The sequence below is a fragment of the Chinchilla lanigera genome, unplaced genomic scaffold (assembly GCF_000276665.1).
Source record: "Chinchilla lanigera isolate Chin_1 unplaced genomic scaffold, ChiLan1.0 scaffold00049, whole genome shotgun sequence".
Classification (NCBI taxonomy): Eukaryota; Metazoa; Chordata; class Mammalia; order Rodentia; family Chinchillidae; genus Chinchilla; species Chinchilla lanigera.
Genome location: NW_004955450.1, coordinates 8,242,603 through 8,260,765, shown reverse-complemented (window position 1 = coordinate 8,260,765; position 18,163 = coordinate 8,242,603). Strand labels below are relative to the sequence as shown.

The 18,163-nt window shown below is 45.1% G+C and overlaps 1 protein-coding gene across 7 annotated transcripts in view; it reads left to right on the top strand.

The window, feature by feature from the left end:
- Nucleotides 1-18,163, top strand: part of Map2k5 (mitogen-activated protein kinase kinase 5) — a 250,682-nt gene that overhangs the window by 197,493 nt on the left and 35,026 nt on the right. For 4 of the 7 annotated variants that reach the window (XM_005393687.2, XM_005393686.2, XM_005393684.2 and 1 more), the window contains one exon: nucleotides 15,397-15,458. The exons of the other annotated variants lie outside the window; for them this stretch is intronic. In XM_005393687.2, the coding sequence (XP_005393744.1) occupies nucleotides 15,397-15,458 (62 nt within the window). The remainder of the gene's footprint in view (nucleotides 1-15,396; nucleotides 15,459-18,163) is intronic. 7 annotated transcript variants of the gene reach the window in all.

Below are 18,163 nucleotides of genomic sequence, written 5' to 3'. Positions count from 1 at the left end.
GAGCCAAGGGGGTCCTAAGTCTGGTGGGAACTAGACCAACCAGGACCAAGGCCATGACCTAGGGCCGAACCCGGGGTTTTATTAATTCTCGTGAAGCGGGGAGTGACTGTGAGGACGGGAGGACGTGTGTGAGTGCTGTGAGCCGGGCTAGGCAGGAGGCCCAGTGGCACCTCTGCAGTGTGCAGACAGAGGTGTGTGCTAACCGGGAGCTTCTAAATTTGGAGGAATCTGCATAACACAGTTTGAGGAAGTATCTTGTGGTTTTGGTCCGTTGCTTCAGCTGTGGTGCCTGGCCTTCCTGCCCTGGGACATCACTGGCTCAATCCCGCCCTAGCTCAGCAGTAGGGAGCTGTAGGCGGGGCATCGCTGACCTGTCCATTGCTTCAGAGGCTGCCATCAGCGCCTCAGCTAGACCCCTTTGCATTGCTTAAAGCCAGATGAGGGGATGAAGTATTTTCCTAGCCAGCTCTGTTCATATCAATACACGGAAGTAGGACAGGGATAGCCAAAATGGAGACGATAGCCTTCTTTCAGGGCGAGCCCTTCCAGTGGTCCTCCACGCTGAGATCACTGTAAACATTGTGAACTACAAACATCTAATAAATAATTTTCTTTAAAGGTCCAGGGTAAAAGCAGGAGAGGCGAGTCTCTCTGGGCTGTCGTCTGTTCTCACACACTGTGTCGCAGGACAGCGGCCTTTTCAGCTGGGTAGGGTGGGCCTCAGTAAAGCAGAGACAAACCTGAACCGTGTTCCACTTTGTGTAAGACCAGGTCTGCCAGAAAAACCCACATTTTAATTTATGTCAGCAGACATTTACTGAGCTCCTGCTTGGGCCGTGATCGCTACCACCTGGGAGAAATCTCTACGCTGGATGACTTCGTGATCTAAGGGGAGACAGACTCAGGAGTCAAATTGGGTTCCGTGCAGCGACAGTGAGAACAGCTGTCAGAGCAGCACTGTGCTGAACTTCTGCATCGCCCTGGGTGGAAGCCTGGGAGCTCGGAAGAGGGGGGAGGCAACAAGGTAGCCTGGAAGAGGAGGTGCTGTTTGAGCTGGTGTTGGGCAGTAGTTCGGCGTTCCTGGTGTGAGAAGTGGAAAGGCTCAGCGCAGCGCAGTGTGGGGCGTCTTTGGAGACCAGTAGGTGGCCCCAGGTGAGACCAGAAAACTCCATGGGTTAGAGCCTCCAGCGGGACGCCAGGAAGCCGGGGTGTGGGCAGGGCTGATCCCTGGAAGGTTCGACGTGTTCAGATCTGTACTTTCTCAGAGATGATTCTGCGAGGCGGCGTGGTCAGAGAACCAGGGCAGAGAGGGCATGCGTAGCAGCTTTTTAGATACGTTATTACAAAGGGGGCTTTTCCTGCTTCTTTCTCCTCCCTCTCCCGTGGTCTTCCCGGCTCATGTGGACAGCATCCTGTCCTCGTTCTCAATGAGCTGCCTCCCTCTGGCCCTGGACGCATTTGCGGGCATTCACAGGAAACTTGAGGGAGCCGCTCCAAGTGGCGATCTCTGTGAGGCCTCCCATGAGTTCAGGTTTTCAGGGGGTGGGTGATTGTCCCCATTCGTAATGACTCTTTAGTACCATTGTAACGATGTCCACATGCCAGACAGGCAGACAGGCAAACAGCCGGGGCTTTCTTAACGTTTTCATTGAGTTTCTGGTTAGAGGCATGAGAACTTGCAGAATGCAGACTTTTGTAAGTGGGATTTGTAACAATGGGCTGTTAGGGTGGGATCTGTTCTGTTTTGTTCGCCAAGAAAGTCTGTTCCCATCCTAAGCAAGCCCACTTGCCTCCTTCTCACCTTTGAGGACCCGAGGCAGGTCCCAGGGCAAGGACCCCCTGTCCTGTCTTCTTGACCAGCAAGCACACAGCTGGCCACCTTCTCTCTGTTGTCCGACTTCATTCATACGGTGACATGCCCTCGTCTTAGCTACCTTTGAGGACAGCCAAGACCCCCACACTGGGACCAACGGTCTCTTTGGAGCTGTGGGCTGCTGCTGCCCTTCCTGTTGCTGGCTGACACCTTGGTAATCAGTGATTCTGCAAGAGCCATACACATTCTAGGTGGATTCTAAGGCAAACCACATGTTCCTAAATGAGGGGTCCTACCCAGTGGATGGCAACCGTCCATCTGTCTCTCCTCTTACTTTTTTTTTTCTTAGGCTGATTTATTTGATTGAGGGAAAATGGGAAATGCATACAGCACGAGTTAAAGGTACGCATAAGTTTTGAATACAAATGTGCCTTGGGTAGTATGTTATAATTTTTCCAGCTTTTTGAGGTATGATTTACAAATAGAAATTATATGTATTTAAGGCGTACCTAATTTTAAAAAAATTTCTGAGTCATGGCCTCACTGAGTTGCTAAGTTGTCCAAGTTGGGGTCAAATTTATGATCCTCCTGCCTCAGCCTCCCAAAGAGCTGGAATCACATCTGTGAGCCACTGTTCTCCACTCCAGAATTTACCTTATAACTATAAATTTGACCAACATCTGCCACTTCCCCTGCCCCTATCATGGTAACTGCTCTTCCTCTCTGTTTCTGAGTTCCACTTTTTAAACATCCACACATAAATGAGACCACATAGTATTTGTCTTTCTGTGTCTGCTTACTTCACCCAGGACAATGTCCTCCAGATTGATCCATGTTGTTGCAGTGATTAGATTTTCTTTTTTAGGGATGAATACTATTCCATTGTATGCATACATGCAGCAAGTTTTCTTAACCATTCATCCATCAAGTGACATTTGTTTCTGTATCTTGACTATTGTGAATAGTATTGCAGTGAATGTGAGAAGGCAAATGCCTTCAGGATAATGATTTTCATTCCTTTTGGTTATATACCCAGAAGTAGTATTGCTGGATCATATGGTATCTAATTCTAAGTTTTTGAAGGACCACAATGCTGTTTGCATAGTGACTGTCCAATACGCAGTCCCACGGTGTGTGAGAGTTTTCTTTTCTCTGTATCCTTAGCAATTGTGATTTTTTGATTCTAGCCATCCTAACAGATAGGAGGTGATACCTCATTGTGATTTTGATTTCCCTAAAAATCATATTTTTAAGACATTTGCAAATCAGATTGTATCTTCCCATGTACACAACAGTTGATTTTTACATCTTTCTTAGGGCCCCGAACAACTTGTATGTTGTTCAATAATCTTCTGTAGAAAATGAATGAACATCAAACTATTCTGGTTTGGTGAGGTATCAGGAGACTTCACCCCCTTCCCCACAGCACCCTTGAAAGTCCTCAGAGTCCATAGATTAGTTTGCAGGCCACGACAATAGCTTATGGCAGTGGTGGCAAACCTTTTAGAGACCGAGTGCTCAAACTGCAACTCAGGACCCACTTATTTATTGCAAAGCCCCAACGCTGCAATTAAACCTGAATGCTCAGCTGCTGGGGCATTGTTGGGTGGCTTGGCTCACTGGGGTGACTTGGCTCACATGCCACCAGAGACGGCTGTGCATGCTGGCTGCAGCACACATGCCATAGATTCACCACCTCTAACCTGTGGTATCTTTCTCAGAGTTAGATATTGAGGATAGAGAGTGAACGAGCTGCAGCTGCCACCATTAAAGAGCCGCTGCTCTGCTGAGGAAGACAAACAGGTAGCATCGTAAATGAGCAGGTGGTTAGTACAGGCAGTGTAAAACTGTGACACTGCGTGGCCGGAGCGCTCTGAGAACCACAGTGGCTGTCATTTTAACCACTCATATATGTGGCATTTAATGGTGTTTGCAGCCATATAAATTTATAGTAAAAGCATGGACAAGGTACTGGGGGGAAATAGAAAGCCAAGAGCTCGGTGAAGGAAACCAGGGAGGCTGTGCAGAAGAGGGGGATGGATGCGCCAGTAGGAGTTTACCTGGCAGAGACCTGGAGCCCCAGGAGGGAGCTGTGGCTGGGGTGCCTGTAAAAGAGTTACGGAGATGAGGCCAGGACCAGATTTCAAGGGATTTCTATGCACTATGCCTATGGGAAAAGAAGAGTGGGAGAATTCAAAGACGTTTAAGCTTAGGACCCACATAACCAGATTTATGTGTTAGAAAAATCACTCTGAGTGGGATGTGTAAGGGAAAAACAGTAAGGAAACTGTGGTTCTGATCAAAATTCATGAAGCTTTAATTAGGACAGGCACAGCATGTTTGGAACATACTGAACAGGTAGAATAAACTACTTTTGGTGAGGGACTGGGTACAGAAAGAAGGTGGAGGAGGGACTCTGGGTGAAGCACGAGGCTTGGGCAATCAGGCACCCACAGTGTTTCCCGGGACCTTTTGCTTTCCTGCAGCAATCCATTTTACAGAGGAGAAAACTGAGTCACAGATCAGAATAAGGCTCCTCCCCTGTACTGCAGTTGACTTGATGGAAACAAAAAGTGACAACTGAACGTTTCCACATCAAAGGATCAGAGTTTTTGTTTTTGTTATAAAGCCATAAAATAACACAACTTAGTTCAGTTTTGCTATCTATGCAAATGACTTCAAGTCTGTAAGAATTACTATACTAGAATTCTATTCTGTGTACTCTGTTTAAGTTTTCAGGGAAAAGCATGCGTCCTTTTAGAAGCATTTCTACTAAAACACAAAATATTTGGCTCAGACCTCTATTAGCTTTAAAGAAATAAATTTCCTACAGAATTATTCCTTTTGGACAAGGTAACTGAGAAGCTCCTGGGCTGTGAAAATAGCTTGTGCCCATGGCAGTGGGTAAGAATGACTGCCTGGCAGTGCCTCTCTAGAATTCAGAAATGCCATCTACCAATTCAGGAGGGGAAAATATCCTCTTGTTTTTTGCTGGAGGGACTTTGCCATAGTTCTGGCTTCTGAGGGTAGTGCAGAGTATAAGGACCATCTCCCACAGTCCTGCTGCTCCCAGCATCTGGAGGGTGCCTGTTCCTTTCACAGGAAGCTCCGAGAGACGGCGAGCCCTCTGGCCTGAGCCCTCCAACAGCCGTGCTGGCTCAGAGCTTCTCAGCACACTGGCACAGACCCTAACCTGTCCTGTAAACAGGAGGTATGAAGCGGGATTTCATAGTCTTTGCAACTTGTAGGAGTGAATGACGAAAGCATTAGAAATTTGGTAAGTTAATGAATTGGATACCCACAGGAGTGCTGCTTTCAACAATATTGTTAACTAGACTTGTGTCTCACAGTGTAGGGAATATATACTCAGGAGCCCGAAAACTGATACTTTTCTTTTATGTAAGGCAATCTTTTGAAATCTAATACTACCTTTGAAAAGTCCAGTGTGTTTAAATTAATGCAGTTTGGCTGGTTTGAAGATTGAAAATAGGTTAGCATTAAGACCAGGATTCCTTTGTAATTACTTTTTTCCATTGGTAATAACTGTTTCTTTAGAAATGACATTAACATTCTACCAAAACACAGCAGTAATCCAAAAGTTAATGTTCTGTTCATTTATAATTATATTTAATTCATATTTATGAGTTGTTGGGAGGGAGGAATAAGAAAGAAGTGGGCTTTTTAAAAACTGTTACAGAAGAAATAATTTAAAAGAAAATTTTTCCCTGATAGTCTGGAAGATGTACAAAATCGCTTGAAGTAAGAAAAAATGATATTTAAACATGCAGTTATGTAAAATCAGATTCTATTAGCTGCAGCTGCAAATCTCTATTTTTATTATTTCCTAGTGGCACTAACTGAATTCAGCAGATAGACTTTCTCCATTTCTTCGGTTTTACTAACCAAACTGTTAACATAAACACCCTGTGACTTTGGTTCCAGTGAGTCAATTAGATTTGTGAGGTCCTTTTCAGCAGGAAAAATTCTGCGTCTTCAGGCAGTCATTGAACAAGTAGCTTTGTGTTGTTCCCTTTGAATTGTCCAGAAGCCCGATGTATTATTAATGAATTAATTTCTTGGTAGTGGAGGCCTTTGAATAGCGGTCTGTGACTGGGCAGTCGCCTGGTGGGGCCCGTTTTGGCTGCCGTCATTTAACATGTGTTGCTCTATTGTGAAGTCATACCCAGCCATAGGACAATACTCATTTAATCCACCACGGTGGGACCTCCACACCCCGAGCCCAACTCGGATGCCAGGGTCAGTTACCCAGCAGCTCGGGCTGGGGCCCTGCGCTGCCTCTCTGCCGAGTTGCTGTAATCATTTTGCCTGCCGTTAATTTTCCCTAAACCAGAGGAAACGCATATGAGAGCAGCAAAATGTTCTCAAAAGCAATTCCAAACTGGTTGGCTGGGGTGTCGCCTCCATTCCAGAATGAAGGCAGCTTTCCAGGGAGCGTGAGTCCTTCCTTCCTCCTGGAAATGGAAGCGTCTGGGCCCACGAGATCCCTGATGTTCTGAGGTCCAGAGTAGCAGATGGCATTATGATTTTCCAAATCCTGATGAACATTCTAACTGAACTTGTTCATTTCACAGTATGTAGTTCTATTTTTTTTTCATTTCCTCTCCCTTCCTCTCTCCTTTGTTCCCCTTTTACTAACTAATTTTAAACTGACACGGTATCTCCTTTCGCCAGCTTTAAATTCTGTTATTATTTAGGGTGGAGCCAAAGACGGCACAGATTCACGCATAATTCTCAGCCTTTGAATTGTAGCTGATGGAGCTTTCAAATTTGCTTAAAAAACGTGTAAGCAAAATACCACCAGCGTTCAGACGCCACGGTCACTGAAGTTCTGCTTTCCCTTTATCCATAGCTCACAGTGCAGGTGGCAAATGGCAGTAATTATTTTAACTAACAGTTGAGTGAGCATTCGGAGGACATACAGCGTGGCGATGTGGACTTCGGGTTTACAGCGAGTTCTGTCTGACTTGATAGTGTTATGGCTTGTTGATTTTTCAGGACGCGGACCTGCCAGGTTCCTGCACTTGATCACTCTGTGAATGTGGTTCAGATGCCCTTACCTATGCAGAAAGAAATTACTTCTCTCATTTAGGAACCTATTAAGGGTTATTTTTCTCTCCCAGCTCTCCTCTTTTGTTTTTAATATATTTTATGATCTACCTTAATCTAAGAGCTGTTTTAACCAGCACTTGTGCACACAGAACCTGATGAAATGCCAGGATGTATAGTAACATTATAATTAGGTCCTGGATTAAACGTGTGTAGCTGGACTTTTCCAGAGGGGGAAAAAAACTGACCTTACCAGTGTATGAAATTCAAACACTACATAGGGACAAGGTAATACCACAGGTAGGAACTGCGGAATAATTACCTTTAGCCCAGCCTGAGCAAGAGACTTCCCGCGAGGGTGAGCTCATTTAATGGTTCCTAAAACTCAATCTTGTGGATGTCAGTGGTCATGCTTGATTATTTGCCGCAGCGTTTTATGAAAAAGCAATAGAAATGCATTGGGAAGCCACAGAAAAAGGGGACAATCATGGATTTTACTTTTGTAAATGAAATCCCTTCGGTATGAGACGGTGTGTTTTACACTGCCTAAGCCACCAGAAAGGGAGGTGTGTGTGGATGTTAGTGTGCGAGTGTAGTTGTGCATACGAATGTGCCGCTCACTAAGCACCTCTAACTAATGCTGTGCACTGTAGCTTACAACCAACAGGAGACGTAAAGTAAAGAGAGAAAAAGATGTTCATTGGCTTTCAAAGGGAAGCTATTGCAGATACAGTTTAAAAAATTAATCCATTTTCCAATTCTCCACTCACCTGTTTCTGAGGAATTTTATCAAATACCAAGATCTTTGCCACATGTTTAGAAAAATCTCTACGTAATGTAAATGATGACAAAATAAGTAGACTAAATGAGAAAAATTCATTGTGACATTAATGACAAAAGGTTGATCCTCTTCTCTTTTACCCCAATACCAAAGAACTTTCAAAACACATGTAGGAGAAAAAGAAAATATGGAAAAATCATCTATGACTAGAGCCGGGTATGGTGGTGCTTGCCTGTAATCCCAGCACTCCGGAGGCTGAGGCAGGAGCGTCGTTGCAAGTTCGAGACCAACCTGGGCTACAAAGTAAAGCTCAAGGCCAGCCTGAACTGCATAGCGAGATCCTGCCTCAAAAAGACAAAAAAAAAAAAAAACTATGACCTCAGATTTCAATTACATAGAGACAGATTTCTTTAGACCTGTTTGTTTATATTTCGTGTTTTTTATAAGCCATCTGGTAGTGATACTCACTTGGCTGACAGCTGGTTCTCCTTGTTCGAAGGGCTTATGGGTAGGGTGGGTGTTACAGCCGCAGAAATTCAAGCCTTTAGCCCCTGGTTCCTGGCCCATCTGAGACAAGTTAAATGAGCTGCTACTGTCAGCCTGGACCTGGCAGACAGAACTTCACACCAAAATGCCCACGCATGTAATTTGTCACGTCCAGCAGCCCACAGCAGGGTCGGTGGGACCCGGTGAGGAAATTGAATCATCTTTCACTTTGCCCGCTCAGGGCTTGCTGTGGAGCGGAGTGCGCGAAAGCGGGGCTCTGCATCTCCAGCCGGGGGCAGCGGCTTCCTCCTCTGATGACGTCATCTGTACAAGCCCCCCCGAAACCTTACCCCAGAGCCTCAGGCCACCCCCGGGCTGCCCCTCACAACACTGGGGAACGGGCCCGTTCCGTCTGCCTGATGAAATGACAGATATATTAAAGCCAAAAAAAGCGATTGTCCCTCCCAAGGTGGCCACGTTTTTACATAAACGACGTGAATGTGTCCCTTGAATATATGCCCATCTGCTGTGTGGCTGTAGCTTCCTCAGGTCTCACCAGGACTGACTCGTTCCCCGAGCAGCAGGAGCTCCTGTCCGGCCGTCGCCACCTTTGTCCCCTCTGCTAAGATGCGGCTGCCGTGCGTCTGGTTCACCATCTAGCACAGCGGAAGTGTGCAGAGAGGGAGCCCTTGAAGACCATTAAAATGCTAACATGCGGCTCCTAGGCGCTACCCCTGGGCGACTCCGTGGACAGGTAGTTTGGGGTTTAATAGATTCGCTTCTGTGAAGATACTTCAAGCCAAGCATCCTTCCTTTTGTTGTTTGGATTTTTTAAAAGCACAAACCAGGTTTTCTTCCCAGTAGAACGCAGGTTTGTCCTGTGGCCTCTGCCGGCCGCCTCACAAAGACACTACTGCAAGGCGGGGCATCATGGAGGATCAAAAGCCCGTTTGGAATCTCTTGGGCCAAGTGCTACCGTGCCTAACATGAAGCCACCAGAATTACACATGACCTTTTATATGCCAGGCGTGGTGCCCACACCTGTGATGCCAGCACTTGGGAGGGAGAGGCAGAACTGCCACGAGTTCGAGCCCAGCCTGGGCTGCATAGCAAGTTCAGGGCCAGTCTGAACTACATAATAAGACCCTGTCTCAAAAAAAACCAGACCTTTTATCTCCATACTGCAGGTAGAAGCAGGGTGACCTAAGATTACTATGCCACTTACTCCAGAAATTATTGGGCCAGGCCAGAGGAACATCAGATTTGAACGAAAAGATATTTTTTTAAAATTTTGAGACAGAATCTGGCTCAGTTGCTAAATTACCCATGTTGAGCTCAAACCTGTGATATTCCTGCCTCAGCCTCCCATTAGAGGTATGCACCATCACAACTGGCAAAAGATTTACTTTTAAAATATGGAACTTTGGGGCTGGGGCTTTAGCTCAGCGGCACAGCACCTGCCTGGCAAACGGCAGGTCGTGAGTTCGATTCCCGGTGGGGTGTGGGGGAGATATGGAACCTTAAAGTTGGGCATGGTGCGCACCTGTAATCCCAGCACTCAGGAGACTGAGACAGGAGGATCATTGCGAGTTGGAGACCAGCCTGGGCTACAAAGTGAGCTGAAGGCCAAGCTTAACTGCATAGTGAGACCCTGTCTCAAAAAGATAAAAGAAAAAATCTTTAAAAATAAAATATGGAAATTTAGCCAGGCATGGCAGCTCACACCAGTAATCCTAGCCCTCAGGATGCTGAGGCAGGAGGATCACTGTGAGTTTGAGGCCAGCCTGGGTTATACAAATGAGTTGAAGCCCAGCCTGAGCTGCATAGTGAGACCCTGTCCCAAAAAACCTACTAAATAAATAAAATAAAATATGGAACATGACTACCATATTGGACTCCATGGGATTCTCGGCTGTTAACCACCTGTTGGCTTGATTCCTTGATGGCAATAAATCTAGAAATGGGCTGGCTATTTTTTAAAAATTAGCTCACTTGCCATGTTTTATGTAACTTTTCAGGCTGGTTTAATCTAAGCACAGTGCAGCTGACCTTAACATTCAGCAGTGCAGCCACACCCTGAGGCTCCTGAGAAGTTGTCTTCTATCCCCCTTGTTTTACTGCCGGTACCTATGAAATCTTGGTTTGAAGGAGCGTCTGTTCTGCGCAAGGAGAGCCTGAGTTGGGCCCTCAGGGTGCGCCCACCCCTACTTGTGAAGCGCCCGGCCCTTGACACTGTTGCTTGTGGTTCCCTCCATTTCATGGGGCCACTTTTCAGTGATCCAGATCTCATCCCCCCGAACAAAATACAGCTTCTGTTCATACATGGATCAAGTATCAACCACCCCACAGTGTGGGGCTTGTTGTCTTCAACATGGTAGGTGCTCAAGAAAATGGAAAAACGAACAAGCACATCAGTAATGCATGTGTCACTTTCCTGTGGTGTGGAATGCTTACCCTTCGGGGTCTGAATTAAAGACATCACCATCGGGCTCCGTGCTCATCTTTAATGAGGAGCTAAAGGCCACAATGAAGTTCTCAGGAGTATTTTCTTTCCAGTTTTGTACTTAGGCTCGCCTTCTTTGTACAAAGCAGAGTTCTGCTAAGAATCCTATCTTCTTGTGAAACAAATAGCCCCTTACCATTATCTGTTTAAACTTTGTGTTTTGACATAGTTTTAGGGTCACATGCAGTGGTAAGAAAGATTCTGGAGAAATCCTGTGTGCATACACACATCCACTTTCCCCAGTGGTAACAGTACAGTATCACGACCAGGAAACTGACTTGGACACAAGATACAAACCACTGACTTTTTTTTTTTTTTTTTGAGACAGGGTCTCGCTATGCAGATCAGGCTGGCCTTGAGCTCACTTTGTAGCCCAGGCTGGCCTCGAACTCGCAACAATCCTCCTGCCTCAGCATCCCGAGTGCTGGGATTACAGGCATGCACCACCACACCAGGCTCAAACCACTGACCTTATTTGGGTTTTACATTGTTCCCTGCTTTGTGTGTGTTGAGGAGGGGGGTTAGTAATAAACATTAATGCACAGGTTCTTTTAAAGCCAAGAAACATCATGGTTTCAGCAACAACTGCAAAAAATATCTCAGGCTGGAGGTGTAGCTCTCACCTAGCATGAGGCCCTGGGGTAGACCCCCTGTACCACCAAAATAAAATCCCTTTAAAATAATGATCTCCCTTTTAAGGAAGTCATTTGAAAAGCATTTTTCTCATTTATATTTTCTGTATTTGGAGTATCTAACTTAGACCTGTCTGCTTTCAAGGCCACAAAACGCACTTCCTGGCAAACTTACTCTGCATGTGAACTCGTGGCAGCTAAGGTGGGCATGGAGCCTCCTCCTCCTCACCCTCCTTCTCCTCCTCCTGCCTTTGGAGTGAGCAGGTACACGCACACACACACACACACACACACACAGATTTTCTGCTGCTTGCCTTTTTTTATGCCTGAGTACCTTGCTGACAAGTGCTAATAACAAAATACCCAGAGAGAGTCCAGTTGAAGTCAGCATACATTAAACATTGTGAACTTGTCCTTTTGCTCATAGATTGTGCATAATTAATAATTAAACAGTTTCAGTTGTAAAGGGTTGACCTTCCTGAACTGTTCATTATTCACAAGGCAAAGGCATCATTCAAACTTCTTTCCCATTGTTCCTTGTTCTTCCTGGCGTACCTCGAGCTCGCATTCCAGTTGCTTAGTGAGAAGGGCTGACCAGTTACCAGAACCTCTGAGACTTGTGGACTGTGCTCCTTGATGACCAGAATTGCTTCCTGAAAAGCTTTATGGCAGCTGTTTTTATATAACCATTGCCTCCTCGATAACAAGACCCAGCTCGCGTCCCCTTAGCAGGGCTCTAAAGTTGATTTGGGACTAGACTCAGGCTAAGGCTTTTGGTTAAGGTTGCAGCCACTCTGCCGTGCTACGCCTCCATGCTTGGAAGTTCAACAGAGAAGCGTCCCAAAAAGCCCTTAAGGTGAAGTATGGCATCCAAGGTCTTAAAGAGTGACTTTTATTAACAACTGGTAGTCCGTTTCAGCCAGTACTGGGAGTTATTGGTGTAACTGCTTCTTCAGTTCGCGTTTATGTTTTTCAAATGTATTTCTCCGTCTTTCCCAAGCCCTTATTTCACAGAGGACATTTTTAATAAGTAGCAGCAACCACTTTACTGGATTCGGTGGGTTCCCTGCAGTGGTTCTCGGGCCCCCTGGAGCCCCACAAGGATGGAGTGGTTTCCTTCCTGTGAGCTGCAGGAAGCAGGAGGCCACAGTTAGTGTATGCTGCCTTCCTACCTTCTCATAGGTTCGAACTAAATAACAAATAGGTTCGTTCACGTCCTGATCTACACAAGTTCTGACTTTATTTTCTTTAAAAAGAAGAAAGTGTGCTTCAAAACCCTTCCACAGGGAGAACATTCTCAGAGGTCCTCCTTTGGCCTGCCTGCTTTTATGACCTTGGAAGCTCTCAGAGGCCACTGTTGTCCAGGGTAATGTGTGTCATTTTCACCACCCCCTACCAGGCAGTCTTCTGCAACTCAGAAAATTCTTCCTGGAGGCATTCGAGAACCAGGGGTTTTAAAGTAAAAAGAAATATCTGGCATTATCCACGTGAGAAGAGAATTTCCCCCCCTACATCTTTGATGAGTGATCCTTCGCCGATGAGATGAGAATCCACTTGCTGTGGTTCTGCAGAGTCGACTTGGGCTGGCGTTTTCAGAAGTGAAATAAATTATTCATGGGTACCACCCAGTGTTCCTTAGTTTTATAATATGAGGAACTTACCAGGCTACAATATCGGGTCTTAAATAAAATTAACTACCCATGCGGGATGTCACTTTTCCTCGTTGTGTTCCTCATCCGTGGTAAGGTGACATCTTCATCGAGTTGCCTGGTCTGTAATTCATTAATTTACTCCGTATCATACTTTGAAGTGAGACCCACATTAGCAGTATGTTTTATACCAGATCTTGGAAAAAAAGAACAACAATCCAGAATTTTAACCATCTTAGTAAATATTCAGCCACATTAGAACAGCGCGTAGGGTTTTATTTTCCTGAATATTGCATTTGAAGGCTTCTGCCTGTCAAAACTTCCATTACTACAGACTCCAAAAAAAACCAAAAATCTATAAAGAAATGGCTTAGAGAGGCTTCCTAGCTGGTCAGAATCCGTGATTTCCGCAGCTCCAACTTGGAACTGTCTTTTTTTTACTCATGGTGTTTGAGACAATAAAATGTCATTTCTTGAACTGGGCCTGGTGACATCTCGCGGGCCCAGTGATCTCTATGACTTCCCTAAAACAGGCCACGGCTGAAATTGATAACCATGTTTTATTTTTGCTCTTCAAACCAATGGGACTTCCGTGACCATTTTACGGTACCTTTATTGAGGGCTGGTCATGTCATTGTGCGCCTTGCTGCTTTTGAGTAGGCCGTTTCACCAGCCCCTGCTTTTCATGTTCTCTCTCTGTAGTGCCAGCCCGTGATCCTTTGAACCTGGCAAGATTTTATTTCGCTCCCATTTTCCTTTCTCCCTGGAAGCCTTTCTCCACTGATGAGAATTTTAAGTTCAGAATACTAACCTTCCCGTCCTCTGGATGAATAGCAGAAATTCAAAGAGGGTGGGCATGCACAACGCCGAGAAACATTTTGTTCTTATTCTTCTACCAACCTCTTCGAGATGTTTTTTTCCCCCTTTTTTGGCTGCCTTGACCCTCTCGGTTCCTTTTGATTTAATTGTATTTTCCAGCGGTTTCCAATTGTTGGAATTGGAAACAAAGCCTTAATAAGAGTTCTAGTTAATTTTCTGTCTTGTAATTACCGATCTCATTTTTCTGATAATTGGCCACAGCAATTATATGTATATTTACTAATCACATAGGAGGCTGTGCAATTGTATCTATCTGCCACCATTGATAATGACACGCATATTGCAGAGGTGCTTTTATCATCTTCTTTTTTCCACTACATCAAAGCTATTTCCTCTCGTTCTCAATAATGAATACATGCATGCATTTGCCACAGTTGTGTGCTAGAGAAATTGTTTGGCTCCCACCAAATGCTGCATGCTCTGAGTTTCTTGCCTGCAGCGCTGGAAGGTTGTATGTAATGATATATTGCTCATCCAAATGGCCAAAGCACTCCAAAGCACAGTGAGATTAAAATAAGTCATTCCTTTGTTAATTTAAATAGGTGCATGTATCATACTTTGCAGGGCACTTTGTGTAGGGATGTCAGGGAGGAAAAAAGGCGCCGAAAGGTATTTTTAATAGCAAATGAGAATAGATGAGAATAGAGTCATTTGCAGCTGCCTACTTTATGTGGCTCTCTTGTTCCAAGTGTAGGTCTAATGAGATGACTGTTAAAGTACTCTGCAGTGTAATTTCATTACATCCTGAGCTGTTACACTATAAACACAGTGGCGCTCTCTGTCATTCTTGCAAAAACTCCTAAATTCTTAAAGCCTTCCTCTGCAAATGGAAAGGGGCTTTGCGCCCCGTGTTACGTGGCTGCGGTCACACTGGCTGTTTGATGCTGTGGAGTTTTCTGCTCATGCGGGGGACTCCCTCCTGCACCCCAGTTTTGTTTGGTCACGGAGGTGGGAGTTCCTCATGGTGTCCTTAACCCACTGGCTTCCTCCGATGACGACCACGACGAGCTGGCCTCGGCCGGCGAACAGGCTGCGGTTCCCTTTCAGGGAACAACTTCGCTTCTAAATGCCTTTCTGTTAAAGTGAGAAAAAAATTTTACCCGCACATGTACCATCTAGGGGCAAGCAGTTAGGAGCAGTCAAATATACAAATAAATGTAAATAAACAGGAAAGTGTAAATAAATAGCAAATCCAGTAAAAGAAACAAAGGTCAACACAAGAATAATTTCACAGCTCTTTGTTAATTACAAGACCATTTGTGTGTTACTTAAATAATCATTAATTTCTCATTTACACTTTCCCTACCTTCCTTCCTAGCCCGTGGCTATCATTGTCCTTTCCTCACCTCTCCCGCTTTGCTCTCATGTTCATCACCATTGTAAAACGCGCGTGACTGGAAATTGGGCGGGTTTTGCCTAAATGTGTGGAAGGAGGGGATAGCCAGTCCTTTTAATTGGGTGAGGCCTCGTGTCATTATATTCGTCTTTATTCTGCTCCTCTGAGTGGGCCGTGGGGGGCAGGGGGGTGACAGAGAAAGAAAAGGAATTGTCCTGACTTCTGGTGACTTGTTTTTCCTCCATCCCAGGATTCGCCCGTCCTTCCGGTTGGAGAGTTCTCCGAGCCATTTGTACATTTCATCACTCAGTGGTGAGCCCGTTTGCAAACATGCCATGCCCTCAATGTAAACGCTACATGCCATTAACTCGGCCGCTCCGGGAGACCTTATGGTTCTCCCTGCTTCCTTTTGGAGACGGGAGGGACTTTGGGGCCTTGGGCAGATGGGGCAGCAAAACCGAAGAAATTGTTTAAATTATGTAAACGTTATTTACACAGAGGGTCATAAATGTACTTCCGAGGCTCTTACTATTTTAATAAACTGCCGAGAATCAGGCTCCTCCTTTGAGCACGGGCACTGTTGCCATCCTGTTGGGATGGGCTTTTTTTTTTTCCCCTAAGAAATGTACAATTTTATAGCCCCTATTGAACAGACATAAGAAGCTTATTTTTATTAATGTAACCTCAAGTTACCCATAAAGCTGCCTGTCACTTGGTGGAAGCAGCATAGTTTATTCATCGGATTTCAGTAAATAACTTATCGGTGGTTATCTTTTAAACGCGGTCCTGGGGTCCCATTTTCCCGGATTCTGATGTTCGAGAGCCGATGAACACACAGCTCCGTTGGGCCCCTTCATCCATAAGGAGCTGAGGGAAACCCGAGATTTAGACCAGAGGGGCCCCTGAGCCCCCGGGCAGCGCCTTCTCATTTTATACCTGAGGAAACACATTTTTCTGCCAGAGATTCTTTTCCAGCCTTGTGCCTGTTTCCTCCCGGCAGAAGGCAGTCATCTTTTATCAGCCCTTTCCCCACCACCCCCCTGCCCTCTTCTGCAGGGCTCCCGTGGCCTCCCGAGGCCAGTCCTGCACTGCCCTCTCCCTCACCCCAGCATGGGGAATTACCCGGGAGAGTGGAGGAAATTGGGAGCGCGGGGATGACTGTCCCCAAAGCCAGAGACGGCCAGGGCACCTTCTGGAACATCTCGTAACCCCCTTAGCTCCTCCCCTCCCTTCACCAAACCCCCACCCCCATCAGTGCCAGGGCGCGGAAAGACCCTGCCAAAGGGAGCCCTTGGCCCTGGGGCGGGCGAGCTGGTGCAGTCAGGCCCTGGCTATACACTCTCCTCCCGCATGATCCATCTGATGATTACGCTGAAGTGAAGCCAAGAAATATTCCTTAATATAAATGTCAAGCGTTATCACCTTTTTGACTAAGTGTAATATGTTACCTCTTAATAAAAAATGTCATACAGTTTATATAACACAGGAAAATGTGAGGAAGAACCCGTCCCCACTTAAAAAAAAAATTAACCCTATTTCTATTTATTTAAAATACTTCTATAATATTCGGTAGCTTTTAGAAACTGTTTTATTCTGCAGACATTTTGTTTCCAAAGTGTGCCATGCCAGGGGAGGAAAAACATACTGATTCAACACTGGAATCCTGAACTGCTCTGAAGCTCTTTTAATGATGGTATAGCCAGTATTCAGAAACATATTTATCTCTTAATTTCCCTTAAATGGAGTTCCTAAAAGCACTTAGAAGAGCATCATGGGAATGCCCCACTTTGCAGCACACAAACTGAAAAACAAACCTTGCAGTTGCTTTGCTGCCTACAGCCCTGGCTTGGGCTCCTCCCTCTCTGGGCTCCAGAGACATTAGGTTTGTGACAGCCGGCTTATCTCCCTGTGTGGTCTGAGACCAACCTGGGGGTGTGGCTGGGCTGGGCAGCCGGAAGTGGAGAAGACTTTACTGTCCTCCTATCCAAAATAATAATAATAATAATAATAATAATAATAATCAGCTGCTATCTAAAAGTTTTATGGAGACAGAGGGAGGGGTAACCTGTGTTGAAATTTCCACAGATGTCAAGCTGAAGCAGAAATGATAGTGGGTAATAGCCTTGTTTCCCCGAGAGATACAGCTACTTTGGAATGTCAGATTAGGACTGTTACCAACTCCACTGGTGAGACAGCTTGAATCACTTGCTAATGGATGCAGTATTCGAGAGGTGCATATGGTTATTTATAGGGAACACAAATGTCCTCGGTGTCATTAATGGTTCATAACTATGGTTCTTGTTTACCAAATGTTCATTAAATCTCTCTATTTAAAAAAAGAACTGTCAGCAAATGAAGAGACTATGGAGGGTTTCACTTCTGCTGGTTAGAGGGGGCCTCCTAGAAAGAAAAGGCATCTGTGTTCTTTTCTAAAGATCACAGCAGCAAACTCTTCTCCTGACTTCGTCCGAGACACTGAGTTTAGAACAGATGCAGCCATGGAGTAGGCAGCTACCCATGGTCAACTCTGTCCATTTGGTCAGTGCTTCATATTATACCTAAGTACATGCCACAGCTACTAATTAAACCAGTTGGATCAAAATCAAGAAATAGCTTGCATAAGGAATGTATTCACTGAGCGGCTTAAATCGAGCTGTCCCACAGCTGTTGAATGCATTGTCAACTTGTAGCCAAAATAAGTGGAGGTAAAGATAATGTGTAAAAACCCACTTGTAATTTTGTAGCATCATCTACCAGATTCCTGACCTCTGTTACTTTCTCCTTGGGAGTCCTAGTGAATACATGAGACATTTTCTCATTTGACTTGACAGTCTTCTTTATTTTCTTATTGTCTAATCCCAACTACCAAAGAAGAAGTATATTGTTCCTAAATTTAGGGTTGAAATAAATAGATAACTCAGGACAAGATTATTGCTGCTATTTTTCCACATTCATTTCAAATGCAGAATTAAGATAAATCTAAATTCATTCTTTATCTTTATTGCAAAATTAAGTTT